The sequence below is a fragment of the Phaethon aethereus genome (assembly GCF_964289735.1).
Source record: "Phaethon aethereus genome assembly, chromosome: 3".
NCBI lineage: Eukaryota > Metazoa > Chordata > Aves > Phaethontiformes > Phaethontidae > Phaethon > Phaethon aethereus.
In genome coordinates this window covers 71,140,085-71,167,822 of record NC_138576.1, presented here as the reverse complement: position 1 = coordinate 71,167,822, position 27,738 = coordinate 71,140,085, and the positions used below count along the sequence as shown (strand labels likewise).

General features: G+C 41.7%; 1 protein-coding gene across 3 annotated transcripts in view; it reads left to right on the top strand.

Moving 5' to 3' along the window:
* The first annotated feature begins 360 nt into the window (after positions 1 to 360).
* Positions 361 to 27,738, top strand: part of TIAM2 (TIAM Rac1 associated GEF 2) — an 88,812-nt gene continuing 61,434 nt past the window's right edge. For all 3 annotated transcript variants that reach the window (XM_081997033.1, XM_081997032.1, XM_081997031.1), the window contains exons 1-6: positions 361 to 1,638; positions 7,510 to 7,945; positions 12,989 to 13,161; positions 14,206 to 14,430; positions 24,269 to 24,454; positions 25,693 to 25,839. In XM_081997033.1, the coding sequence (XP_081853159.1) occupies positions 442 to 1,638; positions 7,510 to 7,945; positions 12,989 to 13,161; positions 14,206 to 14,430; positions 24,269 to 24,454; positions 25,693 to 25,839 (2,364 nt within the window). In that variant the 5' untranslated portion in view covers positions 361 to 441. The remainder of the gene's footprint in view (positions 1,639 to 7,509; positions 7,946 to 12,988; positions 13,162 to 14,205; positions 14,431 to 24,268; positions 24,455 to 25,692; positions 25,840 to 27,738) is intronic.

Here is a 27,738-nt window from a genome sequence, read left to right as displayed (position 1 = left end):
AGTGGGCTTGTCTCCTGGCAGAAGGGATTTCTCTGAAAGTACAGTTCACTTTACATCTAAGTTATTATTATCTTGCTGTCTCCCTTTCATTATGCCATTGTTCTTGGAAGCCAGAGATTTTCTAAGTTATAAGAAAAGGATGTTGCCAAGGGTGTGGGTGGAGAAAAGTGTTGACATGATTTCAATGGAGCTAGATTCCAGCTTTATAACAGGGGGATAATGAACCATACAAAGAATAGGCTTTCCTAGTCTGCCCCTAAAATAAGTTCAGTTATGAATTTAATGTTGTAAATGGCTATTTAATGTTTTCTTTTGAAACAATTGCTTCATATAATTTTTTTAAAAGGCACTTTCCTGTGTGGAGGGTAAAAACGGTCTGTTACTTTTCTCTGTGTCTTCTAGCCATTGTTTCTAATGAGACTCTTCTTAATTTAGTGGAAAATGGGGAATTCAGAAAGCCAATACAGTCTTCAGGGGTCAAAAAATCATGCTGCTGCTACAGCTGGTTCCAAGCAGAAGCCTTGTTCTCTGAAAATTCACAGCATTCATGCTAAAGATGAAAAGTCTTGGTCCATGCATGGATGGGGACATACCAGTAGCAGCTCAAACTATAAATCAAGGTCCCTCGCCAGAAGCTGCCTTTCACACTTCAAGAGTAGTCAGCCTTATTCATCTAGACTTGGTGACACCGTGGTGAAGGTCTCTAAAAGCAATGCCCATGCCAAACACAGGACAAACACCTCAGGGGACTACTGCCAAGGAAGTAACGCAGTGTTTTTGCCCGAGAACGGTTTCCACTATATTGGCCTTCAAGCTGGAAGTAATCATGCTGCCTCCCGAGAATGCAATGGACACATTTTGAATTGCTATGGAAAGAATGAGAGTCTTGCATCAACCTCCCCATCAGAGGACAGGAGGAGTCCAAAAGTTCTCATTAAAACACTGGGGAAGCTGGATGGTTGCTTGAGGGTTGAATTCCACAACAGCAGCAACAGCAAGGTACCGACTGAGGAGTCCAGTGGACCGGTTCAGTTGCTGAGGTATTCGCCTACCTTGGAATCTAAGCCGAACAACCTGCTCGATGTCAGGAGGAACTCCAGCGCAGACTGTTCTTCAAGTCATCGTCTGTCACCTACTGATTCAAGGCTTCGGTCTAGTAAAGGAAGCTCCCTCAGCTCTGAGTCTTCATGGTATGACTCTCTCTGGGGAAATGCTGGGGATATCAATGAGTTGGATGGTCCATATTTGACCAGGAGCACTCCCGATACAAGCATTCATGCCACCTTCCCAGCAAATGACAATAAGAAGTCGTTCAACCAAAGTTCATCTCTTTCCTCACTGCGCGATCTCTATAAGGATACAAATTTGGAAAGCATGCCTCCACCTGGAATCAGGCTATCTGATGAGTATATTGATACTCATGGTAGCCTCAGCAACCGTGTCTCATTTGCCTCAGACATTGATGTTCCTTCCAGGGTGGAGCAGGGAAGTCCTGCACATTATTCCTCCTACACACTCCCATGCCGAAAGTCCAAGCCCCTCAGTGAGGATGCATCCAAGAAGGATACGTTAAAAAACCGAATGCGACGCATCAGTGACTGGACGGGAAGTCTCTCGAGGAAGAAGAGGAAACTACAGGTATGTACAAACCTCAGCCTCAGTGCCTGAAAGTTGGTTTGCAGATTCCTCTTATAAATTTAGTGATTGCATCAGGTTTCTCTTTCTCACAGGATAATTACTTGCTAATCTCATTTGGTATTTTTTGGAATTCTGAGAAGTATTGCATCCCCGAAGCTGTCTGAAATGTCAACAGCAAAAAGATACATACATTTGTGTGTGCACATTTTCCCTTCCTATTTTGTCACCTTCTTAGCTAACTCCAATCTCTGCAGCCTAATCTCTCAGTGAATTAACTTTTGAAATCATTGCATTACTTACAAAGTGACTTGGAGTTTTTAAGCCTTCTCTTTATTTGAACTGTGAAAATATAACCTAGTTATCCTATATATGCTATGAATCAGCATGCATTATCTAAAGAGTGTGGAAGGAGCAGTAGAAGAAGGATGTTATAAGTATCTTTGCAGGTATTCCCTATATGTATTTTTGGCTTCATCATTCACTTTGGTTTCACTTTTGGCCCATCTCTAGCAAGGCGAGCAACTGTAGAGTATCGGCCAGACCTGCTGGTTCTGCCTCCACCTCCCATGAAGGCATTACATGGAGCTCCCTCCTCCTTCCTGTGTGTCAGCTTAGTTCTCCAGATGGAAGAGCTTGAATTGCCATCTGGCTCACTGGGAGATGGTGGTGTGAAGAAGGAGATGGGAGGAGGGCAAGAGGGAGGGAAAGGATGTTTCTTTAGAAGAATTTAAGGCTAATCCCATTAATAGGCATTTAGGATGCCTGTGGTCAGGAATGAAATTCTCATCTCTAGCTGTAGGTCCCAGAATGAGCTCTTTAAATGCCAGACTGTGCCTGGACTTCTGCGCATGAGTTCACAAGCTGAGATGGAGGGCAGAGGCTGTTCTTGGTTTTGGTTTGGATTTTTGTTTGTTGGTTTTTTGTTTTTTGTTTTTGTTTTTTTAATCTTCCTTATTGTTTCTCGTACAGGAGCAGTCGCTGTGCTTCTCTAAAATGGAGGACCTACTCCCTTTCAGCAGCATTAGGGTGCTGGCCACTTCAGAAGTGAGAGGAGAGGAAAGGGAACCCCATAACACACACTTTCTGTGCCATGTAGAGGGAGCTCTGTCTCCCATGTTGGCAATTCAGACAGGTATCATGCTTAACAGGCGTCTGTCATTGCAATGTAAAACTCTGACGGACCCTTAAGCTCAGAAATGAGGTCAGCGTAAGGTTAGCCAGCACAAATCCTAGGTAAGGGCTACAGAACTGGGAAAATGAAAATGAAAACTGTTTATTTGGATTACCTCTTTTGTTAGTTGGTGCTCATGTATTTTATCAGATGCTGTCTTTTCACCTTCTTATTCAGCTGTGAAAGAGAAGGCAGAAAAAACAGAGTCAGTCAAGAGCCTCAGTGCCTTGTGCCAGGATTCTTCACCGGTTTCAACATCCATAGCTGTTCTGGATTTTACAGCCAGGCTTTACATAAGATCTCTGCATCCCAGACCTTTGCCATGTATTACTTAGTTACGACATTTTCAGAATGGTATTTGTGGTGCATGATTCGTAGCTGTTTTGAATTCACTGTGCAGTGAACTGACTTCAGACCCAGCAAGGAAATTTGGCTGGTGAGATTGCATCAAGCTTGAATCTGATTCTGGTAGAAGGAAATTGGCCCTCGCTACAAAAATGGTGATTTCTTAGAAAAAGCCGTAGGAAATAGTTAGTCATCGATTTTTATCGGACAAGTATCCAGCGACAGGAAGGATAAGAGGGGTAGCGAATGCTTTGTGACTTTGCTGTCCTTGTGAGGCTTGGGCAGCTCCTTTAGCTCCTTTCTGCCTTGCACGCTTTGAGTAACCTGCCGTCTCTTCTGGGGGTTGCTGTGTTGTAGTTCACTAACGATCGTAGTCTCACCAGGTCCTTCGGCTTAAAAATGCAGAAATATCGTGCGCAGTTGTGATCTGGTTAGTCCCTGTCTGTAGGACTGTTCATCACAGAGATTGTAGTCTCCGTGCTTCGCTCTGAACAACGTGTCCCTTCCTCAGTGCATTACTAATAACTGATTGTGAGTCACTTGGGCTGAATGTAGGTGAAAGCTGGAATATTTCCCTATCGGTGGGCCCAAGCACTGGTGCTGGCTGGGTGGGTAGGTCCCTCCAGCTGCTCCAGTGGAAACAAGGCAGCCAAGGCTCCTGCTTCACGGGGGCGCAGGACCAGGAGGCAGAGTCTTGGGGTACTGAGGCCAGTCCCCTGCCGCTAGAAAGGCAGTGGAGTTTCATCTCCTTCATGAACAAATTGCAGGTTAAAATCAGGTGGGCTTTTCCCCAGCTTGAAGACTGCTTCCAAACCCTCTTACTCCGAATCTTGTTAATTTGCAGAGTGAATGTAGTCTGTGGCCAGTTTGTTCTGATACCAGTATTGTCCACTACATTAGTTATCCTTTCCTATTACTTAATCTGTTACGGTTTATTTAAAGGAAGAAACGGTGTCTTTTCTCAGCCTGCATTTGGGGGCTGTGCAGACTCTCTTTGGTCTCCTGTCTTAAGATAGGAAGTCTGTTTCCTTTTCATGCTGGCACCCTTCCTCTGCACCTGTTTTAAATCATCCATAAACAGATTTGGATGTGGGATATTCCAGAGGAGCCCTCAGCCGTGCCCTGTCCAGTGACTTGGATGTTTCCTTATGTCTGACTTGCTCTGATACTTGATCTGATATATCCTGGAGTTGAGTTTGCCTTTCTAATAATGCTCTCACGTCAAGCCTTACAGTCATTCTGTGCCATGACCCAGCTTTCATTGTACAAGGGTGTTCTAATGTGTTCCCTCAATGCAACACCGGTACTCTACTGCATAGCATGTCTTCATTTAGTTTAGTCCTTGCTGAAATGGCACTGGGGAGGTGCTGTATCACAAGACACTATGTGTGAGCAGCAAGGTATATGTGATGCATGTGAGATCTGTGGGCAGAATTTAGGCAGACTTGTTGCACAGTCAGCCGCTGCTAAAGTTGGTGGTGCATGCAACTGCATAACAGGGAGAGAATGAGCAAATGCTGTGTAAAATGAAAATCCAGCCACCAGAAACAAGTACTGCAGATGGGTTCTTCAATGAAGTTAATAGCCTCTTCGTGGTAATAATTTCTGAAATTTCCTGACTTGATATGACAGAGCCCTGAAGTGTGGTGTATAGAGAATTTAAAAGAAAAGTACATTGAGACAACGTCCTTATTTGACTTGGAAACTGGTATTAGACTCCACTTTCAGCTTGGGTCCTAATGAATTTAGCAGGCTCCATTGTTTCCTGCGCTGCTCTTTACAGCTAATTATTACATGCGTCACCCTAATTGTTGTCTTAGTTAGCCGCTTTATCTTTTGCAATATCTATAACTATTCCAGGATATATCTCGGACATGGAGAGATCTCCTTGAATGCAGCTGGGCAGAAACAGTGGTAGTTTTCTATAATCACTAGATGCAACAGGGGGAAAACGAGCAGAAGGTTGGCCAGCAGGAAAACCACCACTAGCAGTGGTCAGAACTTTTCAGCAGTGACCAGATACTCCCTGACGACTGCAGAGACTGTGTGACTCTGCCAATTCTGCTCTTTAAGAAAAATAAAATACAAGTGATGTTGTGAAGTGTATATATTAATTTTGGATCCTATGTCCATTTGCTCTACTCTGGTACTTCCTCATTTCTACCCTTTCTATGTGCATGGAGAAAACACAGGATGTGGTTAGTGGCTGTGCATGAACAGGTTGTATCCCACCCTTTTCATTAATGCTTGTTGTTCCAGTAGTGGCCCTTCACAGCAGACACCTTCTTATGTATGCGTCTCTTGTTTTTCTTCTTAGCACTTTGGGACTGAAAGAAGTACATACTCTTAATAAACTGTATGTTAATGTTTTCTAGAGGACACTAGCAGTTCCTGGAGAATAGTCAAACTATTAAAATACAGGGTTTTGGCACATGTGTACAGTGACAGCAATTAAAAAGAGGGTGGAGGAAGCTTCCAGTTTCCCAACGAACTGCAGATGGCCGGCACAGTTGTATGATCCATGTCGTACAGTCACTTTGTGGGCATAAACACATTACATGTGTGATTCTCCCCCCTTTCCCTTCCCTTTTCCATATAAAAAGCAAAACTGCCGATGTTTAGGGAGTTGCTCTCAGAGAATGCTCGTTAACAGTCTGCAGTAAGAGTTGAGGAAAGTGTTCCATTATCAGAATTAGCTGCTTGTTGCTGGACACAGCCATCTGAAAAGCCAGGCTCAAACTGCAACGTACCATCGGAGAACGTGCGTTCCAGTTCAAGCTGGCTTTTGCCAGGCCGCGACCGGCAGTGTCCTGCTGCTTGGGAAGCGGCTCGTCTATCGACGCTTGGGAGGGCGTGCGATCCCGCTGCTGCTCTTGGCTGCGTGCTGGAAGCCCCGATGCTATCAAAACATGGCGCAGCTTTTCCGCTGCAGTTTTGAAGAGCATCAAGTAGGAAGCCAAGCAACAAAAAAAGTCGTTGCTTTCAAAGCTGCTGGAGAGAGCAGCTCACAGGAGACCAAGGTTTATTTACTTTATTCGTGTGCAGAAGCCTGTGAGCAAATAAATGCTTTTAGAGAGGCAGTCTAAACTTGAAAGTATAATAGCTTTATTATTGCCGAGGGTAATAGCGTCACTTCTTGAATCGTTTATAGCCATCTCTTCTTTCTTTTTGCCTCGCACATTTACTGCAGAAGGCAGCAGGCTTTCTGTGGTGTACGTTCTTAAATCTTGGTTGCTTTTAAGTAGCTTCAGCAACGCTTGAGTTGGGAAGACTATAAATGGCTTCTTACGACGCATGGTGTGGTTCTCGCCAGTGAAGTTAGTCCAGGGAGCTCCGTCTTGGGTAGTACGAAAATCCCTGTCTATCGCTGGAGCCTGGGAGAGTTGGAGGCATTCAGCACATTACTGGGAAAGGCTTGAGAAAGAAAAGGCCCAATCTGCTGACAACGCCCCACGTCAACAAGCAGTGGCAAGAAATGGGCCTTCGTTAGCATCTGTGTCACAAGGCAAAGTTGAAGTCATACCACCAGGCCTGAGTATTTCAAATAAAATTGGCCAGCCCTCTTAATACAAGGGATGAAAGTGCACAGTGCAGTTAAGAGAAAGGCCCGTCGGCGCTTGGTGAGATAAAGTCCCCAGGGGGTTTCCAGCAAGTCAGAAAATACACACCTCTGCAGTCTGGAGACTGGATTCGTGCCAGTCAGCAAGCGTGTCTGTCTTTTTTTAAATCACATCTTCTGTTGGATTAGATTTTTGTCAATTGGTCAATACTAACAAGCTCAAAATATTCTCAACTTTTGACCTTTTTTGTGTTGGTTAAGCACTGTTTGTATGACAAATAGCAAGTGGAGGCAAAATCAGCCTAGCTGCGCTGAAGTTAAATATAGCTGCCTCGCACAAATGGAGCATCACCAAAGTACTGAAAACCTTGTAATATTAGGGAAACTTGTTGTGACACCATTGCCGCTTGTACTCAAACAGGCGTGTGAGAGGTGGTGGCAGGGTTTCAGCCGAAGGATGTGCTTGTCTCCTGGAGTCCATCAGGTTTCAGCCAGTAGAAGCCCCAGTAGTTATTGGTGAATTTGGAGATTACTCAGAAGTTTCTGAGTTACCAAAGCTCACAGACTTTAGTGGTTAGGGTTTAATGGGGTTCTGCTGAGAAAACCCTGAGTGGTGGCACTGACGGTGTCAGTGGCTGCCAAGGCAAAGCCTGTGATGTAATGGTGAAAAGATGTGGCCCTTGATGAAGGAACTGGCCATGGCTAAACATGAAACAAATTTAAATGACAAATGAGGAGTGTCTTTTCATCGTAGCTCTGGTGACTGATCGCTGGCAATTTCCCTTTTCTTGCACAGGAGCCAAAGTGTAAAGATGGGAGCGAATACTTTGACAGCAGAATGGACAACTTCACCACGGACACGCTGGCACCATCACAGTTCTCCGCTTTGCTGTGGTCACCTGGCTCCAGCCATGTCCTGTCCCAGAGAAGTGAGTCCACCAACGCAGTCAGCAGCGATGCCCTGAGGCAGAACATTTACGAAAATTTCATGCGGGAGCTGGAGATGAGCAGGACGAACCTGGAGAACACCGAGACCTCGTCGGAAACAGAGGACTCCAGCGCCGAGTCCCTCAGCTCCTTGGAGCAGCTGGATTTATTGTATGAGAAAGAGCAAGGAGTGGTACGTAAGGCAGGGTGGCTGTTCTTCAAACCCCTGGTGACCCTGCAGAAGGAGAAGAAGCTGGAGCTAGTCACACGGCGGAAGTGGAAGCAGTACTGGGTCACACTCAAAGGTAAACCACCACATTCTTCTTTGTTTTGGCAGCAGCAGTTGTTTCCATTGTGTCTCAGCACCTTTTCATGCATGCCCGTCTCTGTTAGCAGATTTAGGGGATCAGAAATTCATGCCTAACTTCACACAGCCAACCCATGTGCTTAAGTGGCACATGTGCCCAAGGACCCCACTGAATTCAGGTAGTGCTCATGTGTTCGGTATTGCCTGTGCAGCCTTGCATTTCATACCGTAGCGGGGATTGTTTCGTCTGACTTCCCGGTTCCTGTAGTCGGGGAGAACTGGGGGTTTAGAAGATGCTTTTGGATGTTTTGAGGTCAAACACCAAATTGAACCAAAACTGAGAAAAATACAGAAGTTACACCTCTGTATCAGGGAATTAAAAATTCAAGGATCAGCAGAAGTCCCCAGCGCCCAATTCCTTGTCACAGGCACGCAGTTTCTTGGGCCCTGCTGTGAGGTTTATTGAAAGTTGGGGTAAGTTAATGTAAAAATGTTCATTTCCAGTGCTTCAGGTGGCAACATAACGAAGAGGTGAACTCGCCGTGCTAGAGCATTTACACAGAAAAGTGTGCAATTCAGGGCAGAGGAGGGGGAAGCAGCAGCAGGGGAAGCCCCGTGGCACCCAAGGCTCAGCTGCCATGGACCACTGCCAGGGCTGACCAGTCTCCCCTGTTTCCCCGGGTGGTCTTTCATCTTGCCCACTCCCTGCAGTACCAACCCCTTCTGGTTTCCAGCATGCCCACCTTCCTATCTCCCCCGGCCGCTCCTGCTGTGAAACAGCCCCGTGGGAAGGCAATCCCCGTAAAAAGGGCTGCCGCTCGTGGGCTGCGGTGCGATTGCACCTTGGTGGCTCAGCGTAATGGAGCGGGTAGGTGTGCCGCAAGAAGCGTACAGGCGTCAGGAAGCGTGAGAAGGAAAATAACATCTATTGTGGGGAGGAAGAGGAATTTAATGGGTGAGTTCATAGGCTTTTACTTTTTTTTTTTGTTTTTGAATTGCATCCAAAGGATTTGCCTTTCAGTAAATATAATGCTAGGTTAATGAGTAAGGAAATGATCAAACTTAATATATTATTTCCTAGCATATCTGGGACTGGAGGAGAGAAAATAACACCTTTCCCACAGGTTGCCCTTTTCAAAACTCTGCATGGGTGTAGACCTGAAGAAAAATGAATGGCAAACAGCAAGTGCTGTGAGTGTTGTCCATGATAGCGCTGATGTAAAAGAAGCAAACTTGCAAGAATGCAGCAATTCTGCCTAATAATTCCGAGACCTGTTATCAAGGGATCAAAATGTAGTCAGTCTTAACAGTTTAAATCAGATATTCTGATCATCAGATAGCATGATTCATGCTTACAGGCAATGTATACAAAAGGAAAAACAATATCTGAATGCCACCATCTTATTGTATGTGTTTGCATTATGGAGTACAAATATGAGTTTGATCTGCCTCTTCTAAAATTCAGGTAGTTCCTAAACAATCCCATCAAAACTCTAAACTCAAGTACATAATATACTAGTAGTTCTTGCATTTCTGGGATAATGAAACCCTGGAAAGGAACTTAGGTGCTTTGTGTTTCGTTCTTTGCTATAAAATATGCTTATTGGCGACCTTGAACAAGTCACGTCCCTTCTTGATACCTGAATTTCCCCAACTATAAAAAAGGAATAATAAAATTCTTTGTAAAAAACTTTATTAACTTCTAACATTATAAGAAGTATTAGATACAATGCTTTTTACTTCGGATGGGTGATACGGCTGCATTCATGGTGCAGAATCTCTTCCGCTTTGTTAGCTGTTTTAAATATACATTCCTTATTTCCTTGATCTCGTACCTTTATTGTGCTGTGGAGACTTCTGATGCCAAAATAAACTTGCCTGTCTGGATATCAAGGCGTAGTTCTGTTTTCATAATATGATACATCAAGATCAAGGCGCTTGCTTTGGTTCTCCTTATAAAGGGTTTTGAATAAATCTGTTTTTAATTTGTTCTTGAAGTTTAAATAGCCACGATATTTTAAAATATGACTTAAAATAGCCACATATGCAAATGGAGAACAGCATGTTTCTTTGCACTCTGTTGAGATGTGTTTAATTACAAATATGCAGAAGGCTTATAACCATCTGGTTACCTGCCAGACTTCAAAGTATACATGTCCTGAGGCCTCTGCTCTACTTTCAGGGCCACCAAGACCTGAGCTTGAATAGTAACCCTTTAACAAGAGGAACTCTCTTTTCCATCTGTCCTGTCTAATTAGTTTATTTTAATGAGGGAAATTGCTTTCCCATTGCCCTTCCCCTTCAGTTCAAGTTTTGATTAAAATACTTGGACGATAATCAGTCCCAGTGGGTCGCTCAGAGTTTATGAAACTAGCTGCTTCCAGGGATCACTTGGCCTGATCCAAAGATATACCTGGGGTGCCGTACACCTAAACACACACACATGCCCTTCAGAATTTTTTATTTATGTACATATAAACTGTCAGGATAAAAAAACGATGCATCTTTAGTTACCTTTTTGGGTAACACATAGGGGAAATATAGGAGTTTAAAATAGATCTTAATTTGCACTTTCCTAAAATGCAGAAGTGGAATTGTTTATACAGCCCTGCTGCTGCTGCTGAATACAAGAGGGGACTTGGTTTTCTTGGTTTAGTGTGCCCTGTTACATTGAAATGGTGACAGAAGTGCCATGCCTGATATGCAGAGTGGAACAAACCATGTCCTCCTTTTCCAGCTGCAGAGACCTCTAAGTGTTTCTGTGTCATAAAGAAGATCAGGTGACAGCTGCTAAGAGGAAAGGATAGGACCAACTCTCTAGGATTTGCTCTTACCCTAAATATTCTGCCAGAGAGTCTGGACAGTAATAGGAGAAGGTGCACTTAAGTTGTATAGAGACATTTCTATTTATTGTGTTCCTTCCTTTGAAAACTTTTTGGTCATCAGATGATTTGGTCAGTAACCTCTGATATATATTTCCCTTTTTCTTGTAATGGTTGTACATTCACTGGCACTGGAGAATGTGATGAAATCCATCTGATGGATCTCATTTTTCATACACTTTAAATTTCGGCTGTATGAGGACCAGTATATTCCACCACTTTTCATAGCAAATGTGCCCCATAATCTCTAATAGGCCCATCCTTCACCTTTACCAGACAGAAGAATCCAAAAAACCTCGATTTTGCTTCCGTTTTCAGATTTGACCTTTGAGGAAGCTCCCCTCAAATTTAGATGACTTTGGATGATGTGTCTGGAATTTTCAATACAGCATTAAGTGTAAATGTTAGAGAAGTACTAAAATAAGGTTGAACTCTGGTTTTATCCAACTATTTTAAAAGCATCCACAAAGAAAACATTGCTATTTTGCAGGTTTTGCAACATTCCCTTGATATATACTTCCTATGTACAGACAGTGTGTCACACAGATTAACACCAACAGCTTGAAAATCAGCAAGTCAACCCAAAATCTCCATTTTGGTGCTGCCTTGTGTTGTGGTGCCTCTTTGATTTGAAGGAGAAACAACAAAAAATGGACTAGAAAGATAACAATGCCTTAGCAAACTTAATCCTTATATTGGCCGAATTTCAAGCCCGCTACTGAATATGTATAGGGGTTACAACAGTAATATATTAATGGATTACTAGGCCCTAAAGGACCACTGTGAGCATTTAGTCTAATTCACCATGTAATGCAGCCATAGGTCTTCTCTAAATTAATTCCTGAATTAATTTAAGCATATCTTTTGGAGAAGGCTCACCTTGCTGCAGAATCTACCACCAGCCCCAGGTTCTTCTAAGTGCTTATGTTATTCTCAGTTTTCAAAATGTATTTCTAGTGTCTGGTCTTAGTTCTTCCAGGTTAAACATCTGGCCATAGTATAGTATTAATTTATCTTTCAAATAAAAAAAACCCAAAACCACCACCTAACTCATTATTATTAAACTGCCATTTCCCAAGGGTGAAAGTGAGGTTTATTTACTTATTTTCTCTTGATGCACAACTAGCCTAAGAAATTCTTGAGAAAGACAGGACAGTTTTTAACTAGATTACTTTAGTAATGCAGTTCAGTCTGTGACTGCTTGGACATTCAAACTGGTGCCTCTCAGAGGACAGTGAATTGTAACGTGGGGCAGGAGTGAAAGGCTGGGGGGAATGGAGGAGACAGGCCCTTCTTGAGCCAGCTTCACTGACAAAGGCAACATGGCAATGTAGTTATACTGCTGGGGACTGGGATCAAGTCTCTTCTGCTGTCCTACAGAAGCAATTCATCTTGTTACACTCAGGATTGTCATCATCAAGGGTGAAGTTTGTTTTCTGAGTGCAAGTCTTGTACCTTACATGTTATTGAACATGCTCAGACTCAACCCCTTTAAACCATTTTAAATTATTCAGACCGTGTTCATTGTCTAAGTCCACAATTTGCAGGTAGATTCAAGGAAGTCCGGTTTAAATTCGAGAAGTTTCTTTACTAAGCATGTTGTTTGAAGACAAAAGTTTCTGCAAATCATTTCAACAAACAAAAAGATTTCTTAGATGGCTGTTAGGAGAGAGTTGATTCAATTTAATACAGAAACACAAAAGCCGATTTAACTAAGCAGGAATTAATCTTTTCTACATGCTTTAACATTTTAATAGGCTCAGTTTATTCATAGAATTGTGGAATGACTTGGGTCAGAAGGGATCTTTAAAGATCATCTAGTCCAGCCGCCCAGGTTGCTCAAACCCCATCCTACCTGACCTTGAACACTCCTATATTGAAGTATCTTGTTCTTTTTTCTTTCTTCAGTCCATGGGGTGTTTGTTTGTGTCCCTATTAGATGTCTGTTCCAACTTTTCATTGGCAAATTAATCACTAACTTTGCTTGTTTTCCAGTTTAGAGGATCTTCCTTTTTTCTCTATTTCAAAAGAGGGACAGAACTGATGTTTCCTGTCATTGAAGGGTATCTTAATCACAAAAGCATTAACATAAGAGAACTCAAATGTGGGATCCAGAACTTACTTTCTCCTTATGTTTTTTGTCCCTCTGAACTGCAAAGGTTGTACTCTGCTGTTTTATGAGACCTATGGAAGGAACTCGATGGAGCAGAGCAGTTTGCCTCGATACGCCCTCTTTGCAGAAGACAGTATAGTACAGTCAGTTCCAGAACATCCCAAGAAAGAAAATGTCTTCTGTCTCAGCAATTCTTTTGGAGATGTCTACCTATTTCAGGTATGCATACTTTGTGGTTGTTTCCATTTTAGCATGTGTTTGCGAGTATTCACCTGCATGTATGCGATTGTATATACACTACGTACACTCACGTTGTGCCTGTGCCTTTGACTTAAAAATAATAGTATAGTTGCACTCTTACACTATACTATTATAATATTGATTTAAGTTGTGGTAAGGCTTCAGGTATGTAATATCACATCATTTGTCTCAGTTAATTATGGTTCAGAAATAAAAAGAACAGATCACAAATCTGCAATACACTTTTGGTATCTAGTGGTTACAAGCTTCTACAAAATCAGATTTATTATCAATTTTTTTCCACGTCTATTAGCATTCCACCCTTACAGAGTGATGGGCTCAACCCTCAATCTAGTGGCCTCAAAGAGAGTTTGCTTGAGCAAGATGTTCAAAAAAGGTGGCTAAAAATAATTTGAAGATCTAAGGCTTTTTAACTGCACCACTGGAAATGTTAATAAAGAACAGTGTTATAGGTGATTAATAGGTGCACTTGTAAATATCTCTAGAGACGCTTTGTGCAGATGTGTTCTCTTTACCTTGCTGTCCTCTCTCCACTAACTTGGCATTTTTTAAGTACGCAAGTACCTCTTTTCAGACCTTACATCTAAAATTATCCCTGTTGCTGTGTTACCTGCAGAAGAGGAGGTTTGTCTTTGAAACCTGTTGGTTTTTACCTTAATTAATTGGAGGGATGAAGGATGTAAGTCACATCTTTCCCACAGCTTGTGGGGGGCTCTGTTGTGCTCCTAGAGCCCTCAGACCTTGCAGGACTAAGGAGCAGAAGCTGAAGGTTGGAGTCAAGTCATGACAGTGCGGAAATGCTCATGGTTCCTGTACTCGCACAGTTTTAAAGGTAAAACCTTATTTCAGTGGTTTTAAGATAAAGTGCCTAAGAACTCAGTGAACCCATCAAGCACTTCATGTCCTACAGCTGCTGATTTTTTAATTTTTTTTTTTACTCTTGTCTGCTCATAATGTTGCACCTTTGTTTTTTTGTTTTTTTTGTTTTTTTTTTTTTGACAGGCAACAAGCCAGACGGATCTGGAAAACTGGGTTACTGCCATACATTCAGCCTGTGCTTCCCTCTTTGCAAAGAAGCTTGGGAAAGAGGACACTGTTAGGCTGCTGAAAAATCAAACCAAGAATCTCTTTCAGAAGATTGACATGGATAGCAAGATGAAAAAGATGGCAGAGTTGCAGCTCTCAATTGTTAGCGATCCAAAAAACAGGAAGGCTATAGAGAATCAGGTACTTGAAGCAATATTTTTATAGAAGCATATTTATCATTATTTCTTGCATTGGGCTCTGACTGTCAGTGCTTTCTAGGCCTGAGGGTAATTGTCTTGGGGATAGCTGGCATGGTAGTTGTAATTATTGCCAGGTTTCTACAGCAGTCCAGAGCAGCACAGGAGGTAGGCTTCTCAAAGCTGAGGATCAGACTGATCTGTTTTATGAATACAAAGCTATTTCTCTTCTCTTCTGGAAAAATGCAATTAATTTTTGCTGTTTTATGATATACTTAGATGTTAATAAAATCTAGCTGTTACATAGCATACCACAGAATATACAATATGTTCTGTGAATAATTATTGAATTGAAGTAGAGATTTAAGAATAGATACTTAGCAATACTGTTCTGCATCTCAAGATAGGACGTGAAGAATACTTTATCCAAATAAAATTGGAGGAAGGACTGCGGCAGACAAAACCGTGTGCTTCAGTTGAAATTTAGCCATGACTAGAAGGCCAAGATCCACTAGGCTTCTTAAAAAGCCTTGTAGGAGTCTAAATGAGAACAAGAAGTCAAGATCGGAGTTTTCCATTCACCACTAAGATCTGTTTCTAAAACAAAACCCAAAACAACCACCTCAAAATTTAGTCTTCATGGTGTGTATGTACCTTGGGATTTTAGCCAAGCCATGCCTAATACAAAAGGTCAGAACAGATTCATGAGCAGCTAGAACTTGTTCCTCAGTGAAAATGGTCACCTTATTGTCTGTATGGTGGTGCATAGATATCAAGCCTTACTCTGCTCTGACTTCTAGCTTGTGAACCAGGAATCAGTCCAGTAATACCTTGTGGAAGCATCTTGAGGTGTTGATGTCTTGCCCACGTCCCCAGTTTTGCATGCAGCAACTGGCAAAAGATGCTTTAATTAGACATGCTCAGCATTCGGGCAAAGACCTCACTATCTAGGGCCTCTTGTGTACTAAACTTGTCTAGTAGTTTAGCCTAATAGGTCTGTGGGCTGAGGTTGCTGTATCTTTTATTTTATTAGGCCATTAACAGAAGGCATCTGATAATTTGAATTTGTTGACTGGTATTTGAGAGCCCATCCCTACCTGCCTTTCCAGTCAGAGTAGCTATTACTGTCATTACTTCAGGCTGCACGTTATGGCCTCTTGAGTAGCAACCGAAGTTTATTTCCTTTGATCCAATACAGCATAATTTATGTTTCTTTGGTTAGTGGAACACTTTTAGTTTCAGGAATTTGATGCTTATAATATTTAAAATTCTTACTATACTGGTTTGAACTCGACGAAGGGCAAACTGACTGGTATTGACTTCATTATTAAGCTCTTGTAGCACACTTCAGTCTGAAGTTCTATGAGCAGAGTTCAAAAAGTATGCAGGTTTGTGTAGTGATTTGTGGTGCAGGTGTTCATAAGCCCTTTGAGTACTCAGATGTTCATAATTTATTTCCAGGTCACTTTATTTCATGGTCCAGAGCCTAGTGAGGTGAATGGAAGAGGAAAAAGGTTAAGCATCCTTTTATTGCAGTAGGTTTTGAGACCTAGAAGTGTTCTTCTAGGGATGACACTAGAGATGTCTAGTGCTTGTAACACGTGATGCACTGAGGAAAAATCCTGACATGTATTAACTTAATTTACCCCTCCCCTACTAGATACTGATGCTAGTAGTTTATTTAGAGTCATCTGAAGAGTATTAATGATGCTTTCTTAATATCTGCTAATTAGATGTTCTTTCCTTGAACAACTGCCATTATTTTCCAGCTCAGTCCCTGGAAGAAGCTGGCTGCATTCTGCTAGAACTGAAATCCATCACTAGGGCTGCAGAAGATTATTCCTGTTATTCTTTTGTCTATGGTTGTCTCAAAACATTGAATGAGGGCAAACCAGTGAGACAAAGAGCGAGATGGATCATGTGCAAACATCCACTAGTTGGCAAACAAATTTATAATGAGCCTTTTCTCCAGTCTTGATCCCTTTGATCTCTATAAAATCTCTCATTACAATTGCTGAAGGTTTGTTGGCAAAGTCACTTCAGAGAAAAGTCAGTAGGTAACTGGGTTTCCTAATCTTTTTATTTGATGTCTCAGAGATTGGCTTTTGCAAAGGAAAAAAAAAATCTTGATGTAATTAGTAACCGAGAATTCTTAATATACTTAGTAAGCTAACAATTTTGAAAAAACATTATTCCTGAGGGAAAAGTTTGCATGTATGTAGCTCAGTTGTTTAGTAACTGTGGTTGTTTAGTTGTCTTTTGCCCACTTTGAGTAACAAGAGGAATATAAATTCTGGGTTTGGTTTTGTGTAAATTTGGTGGTGTTTTCAATCATGTGGCAGTTATGATTCCTCCATGCTAAAGTATATTGTATTGCCAATACTGTAGTTTATAAGCATGCCCTACATCCTGTGCTGGAAAAGTTCACTGGTGATATATTTTGGGAAGTCAGCGGAAATAGTGTGATCGACTTCAGAGGGACCATGGTGGTTTTTTATGTAGAAAGATGAGGCACAGTCTTAATTTATTTCCACTGGGGAATTATCTTGGAAACTGTGATTTTTATATCCTTTCACCTTTTCCTTCCTCTTCTTCAGAAAAGCAACCATCCAAAATCAACTTTCTATTTTCTTTCACATCTGTATTGATTTAAAACCAATACTTCTCAGCTGAAGACTTAGTAAATCACAGGGCTTTACAAGCAAGCAAAACCGTTTCTTGCTTCACAGTTGCCATCACCTGAAAGGCAGTTGCAGTAAGGAAACCTGGACTTCTAAAATTGCTTTAAGTATTTTAACGTACATACAAGTTTCTTTTTGGTGTCCAGCAAATGGACTGGAGAAGCCTATCTGTTACTATCTTTTAAGTTTGGTAGATTTGCAGGCTAGCAATTGCTAAAGCTAGTGCTAAACAGAAGAAGTGCAAACAAAAAAATGACAAGGAAAATGTTGGTTTTCTAGATAAATGATTTCTTTAGAGACTTGATGCTATCGACTGGTTGAGAAATGCCTTCAGCCTTGCAGCCTAGATCAGGGATTCTCTCTATCTGAGTTTACTGGTCCAATAATAACAATAATAATAGACTTAACTTTAAGAGAAAATGGCAGCCCTTCACATAGCTATTGGTAGCATTGGGCAGTTTAGAAGAGATCAATGAAGCACCTACGAGAGCAGCACACATACAGCAGCCAGTCCCAGTGGGCCACTGGCGGCACGGCTGGAAATCCCAAGTCTGCACATACTACCTACAGCCATGTGCGTTTATATTACTTTATGCAATAAGTATGTTGTGGGTGGTGGTATTCCCCCAGGGTGTAACTTCTCCCCTAAACTGAAGAGAATTAGAACGAAAGCTAGCAAGTTTGAAAATCCCCTGGCGAGATAAATTTCAAAGCCTGTCTTCAGAAAAAATTTAGTTTTCCTAGCTACTTAACCTGCTAGAGAAATCACAGTGTTTGCTGTGAATATGGAGCCCTGTCTAACTGCTACTGAAGTTAGTGAAAGGGATTACTGGCATTTATTCGGAGCTCTTTTAACAAAATATTGCACATTAAATCAAAAGTGGGGCTGTCTGTGCCTGTAGAACTGGTTTTAATGGGATGGAAAATCTACTTCACAGTGAGAGCACCACAGCTCTGGGTGTACTTCTTTATGTACTTGGTACATAAATCTGTTCTGTTGTCTCACTTCAGAACAATAATATGAATAATAGTTGCTTGAAAGCATTCTGGATTTTTCTGTTCACATTTTAATATGTTGCTATAATCATATTTTCCAAACTATTCAGAGGTTTCTGATGTGATTCATATTTTCTGTGCACATGATACTTAACTTACTTATCAGATGGGTTATGAACATAGGTATTTACTTGCAGACACTGAAATGATGAGCCATTAATGAGAAGAACAGGGATATGCTTGGAGATATTTTTTATGGAAGTTTTCATATGTGTCCTCCAACTAAAAGTAGTTTATCTGCTGCCATGAGGGGATCAGTAAGGTGGTGGTCTGTTTACTCTGGGTAGTCATTAAAACCATTAGTACTTTTCTTAACCTTCCCTGAAGTGGTCTTTGGCTTTTTACACAGAGCGTAACCTCATTACTGTTTTTTATTTAAAATGTACTTGATTGTTTCTATTTTCTCTCACATTTATAGGAAGATTATTGGAATATTTTTGGGAATTTTATTCTTCAGGCTCCCTGAAGCCCAAATTTCATGTCTTAATTTTCTATAAAGCATTTGATGAAATACTGTCTGACATTCAGATGAAAACACACAATAACACCACTCAGAGATAATCTTTCCAGGGAACTTTGCTAGCACTTGCCAGTTTTGCCACATACAAATTCAACTTGAATCGCAGTACGCAGTTCCTATTCTTTTTTCCATACTCTCCTAAACTAAAAAACACTATCTGAACTTGTTAGAACAGATCTTCAGTTTGGGTGGTCTTTGAACTGGTTAGAGCAGAGCTCCGCTTTCTGGGAGGTTCAGTACTATTTCTTTTCAGGTGTCGCTCTTCAGTGGAGAATGGTCCCTCCCTATGTCGTTAGCAAATCCTTCTCTTTAGTAGTGGAATACTGTCACTAAAGAATGAAGTGGGTAGCCAGCCAGGAAAGTTAGGGAAAGGCATCTCCATTCTCCTCACTGCAGCAATTACTGTTTTGCAGATGGGTGAATGTCTATCTTTGTTTCACAAATATTTAGTATAAAATAATGAAAAATGAATAAACCATTACTAAACGTGGAGTTGCATAGCATTATCTCATATGATGAAGCTGGTGGGGGAGCGTGTGCAGAAGGGGCTGGTCTGGTTTTTGGGGAGTGGCAGCTGGATAATAAGATTCTGTGGCTTTCTTAATTACATCCCTAGCCATAGATATACATGTGGTACTGCCAATTTCAATCAGATTATTGACAAGAATGTAAATGGGGTACACATGAGTGCACTTTTGTGCTATCAGTAATATTGGGAATAAGATTTCCTCTGTTTTGGTTAGAAATGATGAAAATTTTGTCCTTCCAAAACAAGCAGAAAGATGGCATTTATTGTAAAAAAAAGCTGTTGTCTTGTTATTTCAGAAAGTTTTCTTAACTGTTTTTTAAGTCATGGTAGAATGAAGAATAAAGGGTATTGTTAATTGCACGTCGTTGTTGTTTGTAGTCTATTACGTTCCCTTTTTTATTTCGTTGAGCTAAAAGTTATGACAGTATCGCTGTAGTGTCCTTTAAAGTAATGGAATTTCTGGGAGAGTGATCTTTTTGCTTCTTTGAGTTCTCTTTAGGAAGTAATGACAATAAAAATCTTTTCCTTGTCCCTAGAAACCAAGTGACTCATTTATCCAGATGGGTACAATATGAATTGTGTCTGAGAACCAGGGACTGGAATGCAAAGAGTTTGGTGTTGTTTGTAATGTGGTTGAAAAGCCGTTCATATAAAACAGCAGCAGAAGTTTCTTTTAAATCCATAGAGCTCCCTACATCAGCTTGCAGAGACACTTTCCATCTGTGAAGAAGATGTTGCATCTGCATTTTTTACTGCTATAGATGGTGAATTTTGTCAGCGATGAGCTCATGTTTCTATATGGTGTAAGAACTATTGCTAAACCCAGCCAGTTTTAAAGGCTTGAGCACTGAGAGAAGTCCCTCCTCCCTGCGCATCTTTTCTTTTGTGCTAAACTTGGTATTTTGTATCAGGTGAGCCATCCAGGACGTTTCTTCCATCCTTCCTCTAGGTCCTTGAAGTATTGCTACCTCAGGTTGATACGGTGTCATTTCTGCTTTCCACCATTCACATACTGGTTTGGGATTTATTACACTGACCTTTTCTTACTTTGTACAGAACAGCTATTTGAAAGTGAGACAGTCCTTCCACAGCACTCCAAAAGATGCTGTTTGCACTGTAGTATGAGATGGTGAGGAGCCAGGGACCGTCCCTGAGCCACACTGTTGGCACTGCCTTCGCGGGGGCTGTCGGGGCCCTCCCTTTTACAGTCTGCAAACCCTAAGCATGTTCGAATGGAGGTGGAGGTGTCACTAGAAATGTCAGAGAGAACTGTATAGCACGTAGGAACTATGGATCCCCATGTCACTTGCTGGAAACCACTGGTCTGTATGGTCTGGTCTGAGTACATTTATCCCTTGCCTTTTCCAGGCTCCCACTTTTAGAGTTTACATATAGAAAACCTAGCAAGGTTATTGAATTAAGAGAGAGCTGCTTTCAAGCATCTTGCTTTAGCTCATCTGTTTGTGTGATTTAAAATGTAATTAATTTACAGTTTTTTCTTAGTGTCTGAATAAATTTTTCACTAACTCGGAGGAGAATTGGCTGTTTATGTTCTGAAAATGATCATTACTGCTAAAGTACTGCCAAAAGTACCATGCTGATGTTCCTTTGTATGTTAACTCTTAAAAACTCATTCCTGAACTAGGTCTCTGATGCAAAAGCTTGTCCCCTCACTTAGCACTCGCCATGTAATTAACTGTGTTATCCCTGCACTGGGCTTCCTTGCATGAGTTCTCCTGGTGGCCCAGGCTAAATAATTCATGGCCCTAATTCTTAAGGCTTCTCACGTTTTAGTCCTTCCTCTCTCTCTGCCGCAGCCTCCTTTTTTCTTTCCAGCTTACAGGGATCTCATTAAGCTGAACACATCTATTTGGGCAGCCCCTCCTTGCCTTTCTCCCAGGCTCTCTCATGCTGCCACTACAGCCAGAAATCCTTGCCTGTACTGAGAATGACATCCTCTTTTTCCTCTAGGAAAAGCCTTTAATGCTCTTTCCTAGGAATTCACGTGGAGGTTTTGAAACAGTGACTGAGAGAGGACGGTTTTGGAAGCCCTGGGCGCTGTAGCTGGCTGTGCAGGCAAGCGCAAGAGCTGAGCAGGTCACGCGGGGAGCGGTTTCGTGTGTGCTTGCTTGTTTTGGCGTGCGTCACGTTGGCCCATATGTCTTACCTCTTTGCGGACTCACTTAGTGCTGCTGTTAGCCTTTGTCACCCATTCCTGCTGTCATGGCTGTCTGGTGCATCCACTTTTTCCCATTTGCTTTCAGACAGATTTCAAAAGGGCCATTTTGTCTGGGCACGATGAAGTTAAGTCCTTGAGCCATCTTTTGGGCAGTTCTCCCATGTGAGGCATTGATTTGCCTCACACAATAGCAGAATAAGGATGGCAGCAGCTAGTCTGCAGGCTATAAATTAACTTCATGGACCAGGTCATGCTGTGCTTTGAAGTTGTTGCTTTTTTATTTGTGTGCTTCCCCCATTTAGTCTTCAAGAATATAAATCTTTAGGAAGAATTATCATAGTTTAAAAGGCTTAGACAAATAGCAGCTGGTATTGGTTCGTGGTCTCCAATTGGTTCCAGACATCCCTGGTTTTGATAAGGCTACAAGACAATCCCAGAAATTCCCTGCCTACAGCTTTTGCTAATGCCATTAAATGTAACATCATGATTACCGATGCTTTTGGAGCTGATTAGCTAGCATCCTGCGTGACTGATAAACACCGTAATTTAATTATTTCTTTGGAATGTCCTCATGTTGTATCCCACTCTGCCTTCTTAGATTATCTTTATTTTAAAATACAACTTAGTACAAATCTTTAATGGGGATTTTGAAGAAGGCCCCAGAAATACAAGGATGACTCTGTTCAGCTCGTGCTCAATGGGGACAGGATGCTCCACTCCAACAGTGCCCAGAACAAGCTTTGCTCTGTTCCTGAGCTTTTCAAAGTTGGCTTGGCTCTGTACCCATGGAGGTGTCATCCCAAAGGGAAAGGCTTCACCTGAGCTTGTAGCTTTTGGCTTTGTGAAAAGCTGACAACCATGTTTTCATTCTAGTTGGGTGTTGACACAGAAAGAGCTTGTCACAAAACCTCCTATTGGAGTCGTCCCATGCGTAAAGTACTGGCAAGCAGAAAAATGCTCTGTGAGGAGTGTCTGAGAGCACAAAGAAAGCACAATGAAGGGAAATGATCAAAAAAAACCCAAGAAAAAATTATTATACTTTCTGGGGCGCAAGGATGCGTGTTTTGAATGTCTGTGGTGAGAGATTAGATAAGGCATCTTCATTATGTCTATGTCTCTGTCCTTTTTCTCTGGACTTATGGGAATTGCTGTCATAATAAACTTTTGTAAATTCTGTCTTTTGCTTTTAATAGTCATTCCTTGAAAGATTTTTTTTTTTTTAGTGTACTGCAAATTATAGTTTCGCCTTCGCATATGTACAAAACAGTATATTGTCTTCCCTTTTCTCACCCTACCCGCCAAATAAGATTACCTCTTACTTCCAAAAGTATAGCTATAAGTGATGCCAGAATTTGTGAGTGCACGTGTAAGGAAGCCAGACTAGGTAAGGTCTCTATCAGTTGTAGTACAAGTCTTAGCACCGTTTTGTTAACAGGGCCTTTTTCACCCTTTCATTGCTCATTTCTTCATTGTTGAAAGCAAGAGGCAAGATACTTGCTCAGTTCTTGTTATATTTGGCAGCATTATAAGGAAACTGAACTGATTTTGCTTCTAGTGAGCCTGCAGGTCATAGTTCACCTGAGATTTTTATTATATTTATCAGCTTGTTTTCTAACTCACAAAGGTGCTTGTCCCAACCTTGGCTAATCTCAGTGTAAGGTGATGCTGTCCTGCGCATGCAGGGACAGGCAGGGCATGCCAGTGAAAGGTATGAGGTCAGTGCACGTTAGAGAAAACGTAATGAACTTTCTTCACAGCCGTAAACTACCTGCTGAACAACCAACATGCAGTGATTGGAGCTGACATCGGAAGATCAACATTGTCAGGGGATTTTAACAATCTTTAGTACTTGAACTTGGTGTACGTTAACCTAATGGACATGCCTTTTCTGCCTTCCCACATGTGAATATGCCTACTCTATCAAATGCAGCTGCCTTTTTATTTGTACTATTTATCGGTATTAAAGTGTATTGTACACTGTGGGGCAGATTTTAGCTGCAACTACCGATCTGTAAGTTGGGGAAATGAAAAGCAAAATTTGACTTTTGTGTGATGCATAAGAATATGCGTTCATGTAGATGAGTGTGTATCTACACAAATATTTAAGATCTGCCATCTGAGCCTGGATTCAGAACTTTATTTGTCTAGTAAATGTTTGAGTCTCTTCACTTTCCTAATTTTACATTGGAACTGGATTAAGCTGTCTGTTACATCTGCATATACCCGTGTTAGATATGTTTAAAAATTACATGAAGGGTATGTATACGTTCTTGCTTTTGGTCCACTGATTTGTATTGGGCATATATATCTCATTTTTGCAGTTTGACTGAGCTTAAACATGTCTTAACTTATTAGTCGGACAAAGAACCGCACGTGCTTGTGTTGCCAATATTGTCTCCTGTTTACAGATCGACAGTCCATAGGACAGTAGTGAAGAATGAGCAGGAGCTATCAGTGTAGCTATTTTGCTGCTTTGCTTTCAGCCAGCCAGCTATACAATCTAAGCTCATAAAAATGAAGGAAACAAAACTAATCTCCAAAAACAAGAGAGAAGGGGGAAAAAAAAAAAGCCTTCGTGAACCACAGGGTTGTGTTTTTATGTAACTGCTTTTGTGGCTATCAAACTACCCGAAGTTCATGGTATGTTCATCTTGTCAGTATGCATTTAGGACCACCAGCTTTGTTTTATTTCAAGCCATCTTTTGGGTTGATGTAACACAATATGACTGGATGTGTTTTGGCAGGGAATAACTAATCTAATCCATATACTACCAGATGAAAGTAATTTACTATGGGTTTAGGGAAGAGCTCAAATTTTCGGTGCAGCCCACAAAGACATTTTTCCCCTTTTAATTGTCCCTTTTTATATCTAAACAGATCCAGCAATGGGAACAGAACCTGGAAAAATTTAACATGGACCTTTTCCGAATGCGATGTTACCTAGCCAGTTTGCAAGGTGGGGAGCTCCCAAACCCAAAGAGCCTTTTGGCTGCTGCCAGTCGTCCTTCCAAATTGGCACTGGGGCGGCTCGGCATTTTCTCCGTCTCATCCTTCCATGCACTGGTAAGTCTGAATGCACTTTTCTTGGGGGTGTTACACAAAGCCATTGTTAATATTATACTTAGATGTGGGATAGTGCTGGGATAATACATGGCTGCACCCACATGCATTGCTCAGACAGCTCTGTTCCCTTCTCACCCTTTCTGCCTGTACCTTGACTGCAAATAAATTTTCTTCTACAGAGACAGACTTTGAAACCATGAGGATATGACCATAACTTTTTTTGGCCCCTGAGGACTCAAGAATTGGGTACTTCTGACCTATACCTAAAAAAAAAACCAAACCAAAATATTCTTCAGATTTAAAGGAGTAGTTGTGTTGAAATTTTGTCACTGCAGTTTCAGCTCCACTGAGTTAAGAGTTTAAAGTGTATAGGAGCTAAGTGACTTAGAGTGAAAAGAGCCTAACACTGAAATTTCCAAAAGTGGTTCAGGTCCCTCTGGGCTGAGCTGATCTGTTTTGGAGGTCCCAGATGGTTCCATTTTTTCAGAAACAGTTTGATACCTTCCTGAAGAGGAAATATTTTTAGAATAGACTAAAACTAGACACAATCCAAAATTATAAGGCACCTTTTAAGGACTGTGGGCTGTGATTGCAAGGAAGAGTGAGGGAGATCCTCAGCTGCTGTGAGCTGTTGTCACCCTGTCAGCTTCAAGGGAAGTACGGCAGTAGCAGGTCCGCCTCTGCTCTTTAACCTTGGCAGGGCTGTGAGGCTGATGTTGGCAGAGAGGGGTGGACCACATTTGCTGCATGAGAAGTCAGTCTGAATAGTAGTCCTGAAAGTCCCGTCAGGGAATGTGTTTTTCTCTGCCACTGTTTTTATCTGTGTGGTTTTTGTCATTGCTTGTTAAATGTTCTATGGCATTGAGTTATTATCTCCCATGTTTGGCAATTTTGAGAGTCTTTCTTCCTCTAGCAATTTCATATCTGAATGATAGGTTATCATTCTTCTTGAGAGCCTTTTCATTAACTTCTTTTGTTGTACAGAGCAATATTTTCTCAGTTCCTCCCTTCCTATGACCTTCTAATTTTGCCCCATGACAAAAAAATTACACTGTCTTGCCATTGGAATACCAAAACAAGCATCACTGCTGAAAGTTTAAAACATTGTCCTTGCACCTTGGCATATTACTTTGAGGTGAACTGAAGTAACTCTCATTTGATGCCTCAAGCTGAAATAACTGTCAATATTTTGCTCTTATGAAAGTGATATAGGAAGGCCTGTCTCTGTGTTTAAATAGATCTGCTCCAGGGATGAAGCTGCTCTCAGGAAACGTACCCTATCTCTGTCACAAAGGGTCCGAAATAAGAAGGGTTTGTTTTCTTCGCTAAAAGGACTGGACACATTGGCAAGAAAAGGAAAAGAAAAGCGACCTTCCATAACTCAGGTAGATCTTATTTGCTGGTGATAGCATAGAAGGGCTTGTTTCTGCTGGGGCTCATTCTGCGAGGTGCTGTTGGTGCACGGGGTAGGAGACATCTCTCCATCAAATCTGTTCTCAGTTTCAGTAGACGTGGCAGACTTGCAATGGGAGGATCACTTGTGTGATGAGTATATATCTAATTTTGTGTTTCTTTGTGATAAATAAGATTGGAGAATGAGAGGTTTTGACCCAGTGGGTTAGTTTATTACCAGCAGCACAAGACCATCAGGTTTGGATTTGTAACAAAGCTTCTCTTCTGGCACATTGCAAACTGCTTGGAAGTAGGGTTTCTTTGGAGATAGCCTGTGTGCACAGTCCTTAACGCAGTGTGTGCTGGCTTATGACTGGGATTCTGAAATACTATTGTAATTTAACATAGAGTAACACAGGTGAGTCTTTAAGGGAAAAAGAGGAGAGACTGCTGCAAAGACAGCAAAGCTTTTGGCATGGCCTCTCAACACAACACGCACTGCTTGGAAGTACATTTTAGCCAAGAGGAGAAGACTGCTGTCACACAGGAGGCTGGCTGTAGGTGCAGACACCTAACTGGTAAAGCCGTGCCAGTTTACACCACCACCACCGCTTCCTGAAGGCATGGCGCAGGTCTGATGTGCTGAGGCGGGCTGGCGCCGGGGAAAGGGGGGCTGTGCTGCTGCGTGCAGACTACAGCATCTCAGGATTTTTTTCTCTTTGTGAAACTAGTGGCCCGTGCATGCTTTTAGTGTAAACCCCATGCTTCAGGACTCTCTATTTTCTCAATAAAAACACAGTTAAATGTGAAACAAAAGTTTGCTGGCCTTCTCGCTGAAAAAAAAGGTAAATAACAGCAGAGACACTTCCTTGACAGTGAGGCAGAAGGCGTAGCGGTGCACCCACACTCAGAAAGAACATCACTGTTTTCACTGGCCTTTGCCACGTCTGCTGTTTCTCCTGCAAAACAGTATTTTGTGCGTTGTTCATTAGGTGACTTTGTTCCTATTGTTCCCTGGCCCTTGTGTTTTGATTTTATTAGTCAAAAATCTATGATCAGCACTTGAAAATTGGCTGTTCTTGCATATCTGGTAATCTGCTTGTGGAATATTTAAACAAGCCTATCTGTACGCATACTGCAATAGTCCCAGAGCTGATGCAACAGATTTAATGTTGCAAAATAACATGTCAGGATTTTCTGGTCTAGTGGCTTCTATTTTTAATAGGTAAATATTTATCTGTATGTTACACTGGGATGAAGCTTCTTGGGGTGGCTGTTATGTGATTGATGCAGATCAATCGAGTTGTGTTTACATGGTAAAACTGAATAAGAATAAAACTCAAGTCTGTCTTATAAAAGAGGGAACTGAAGGTAAAATTTTCTTCGGGACATCCTCTTCATGTAATTTCCCCTGTGCTCCCCAGCAGGTGAGGCTGCTCTGTGAGTCCTGCACCTCTATTTCTTTATTAGTAAGAGGCCTGAGGGAAGGGATTTTATGCCCCTTAGCGCTGTTCCCAGCGGAGCTGATACCTTGCACTGCCTTAACTGGGTAATATGTCCTCCCGCATGCTTTACAGCCCATAAAGGAGATTCTGCGGAGCTCAGGGACAGGGATCTTATTTCCGTGGCGAGGAGAAGGGGCTCCTGCTGCCCTCCCAGTGCTTTTCCAAGCGCGAAGGGAGCCCTGGCGCAGGCAGAGGTGCCCCCGGCACGTCTTCTCCCTCCTTATTCCAAACCTTGCAACCAGCTGGCCCAAAAAGGTGTTCATTTTCATCCATGAGCTGAGGTTCTTGATTTTTTTTTTTTTTTAATTTTATTAAACATCCTACAATAAAATTAGGGAAGTGTAAATGCTGAGTGTTGCATATGAATAACACCAGGATATGACTCAT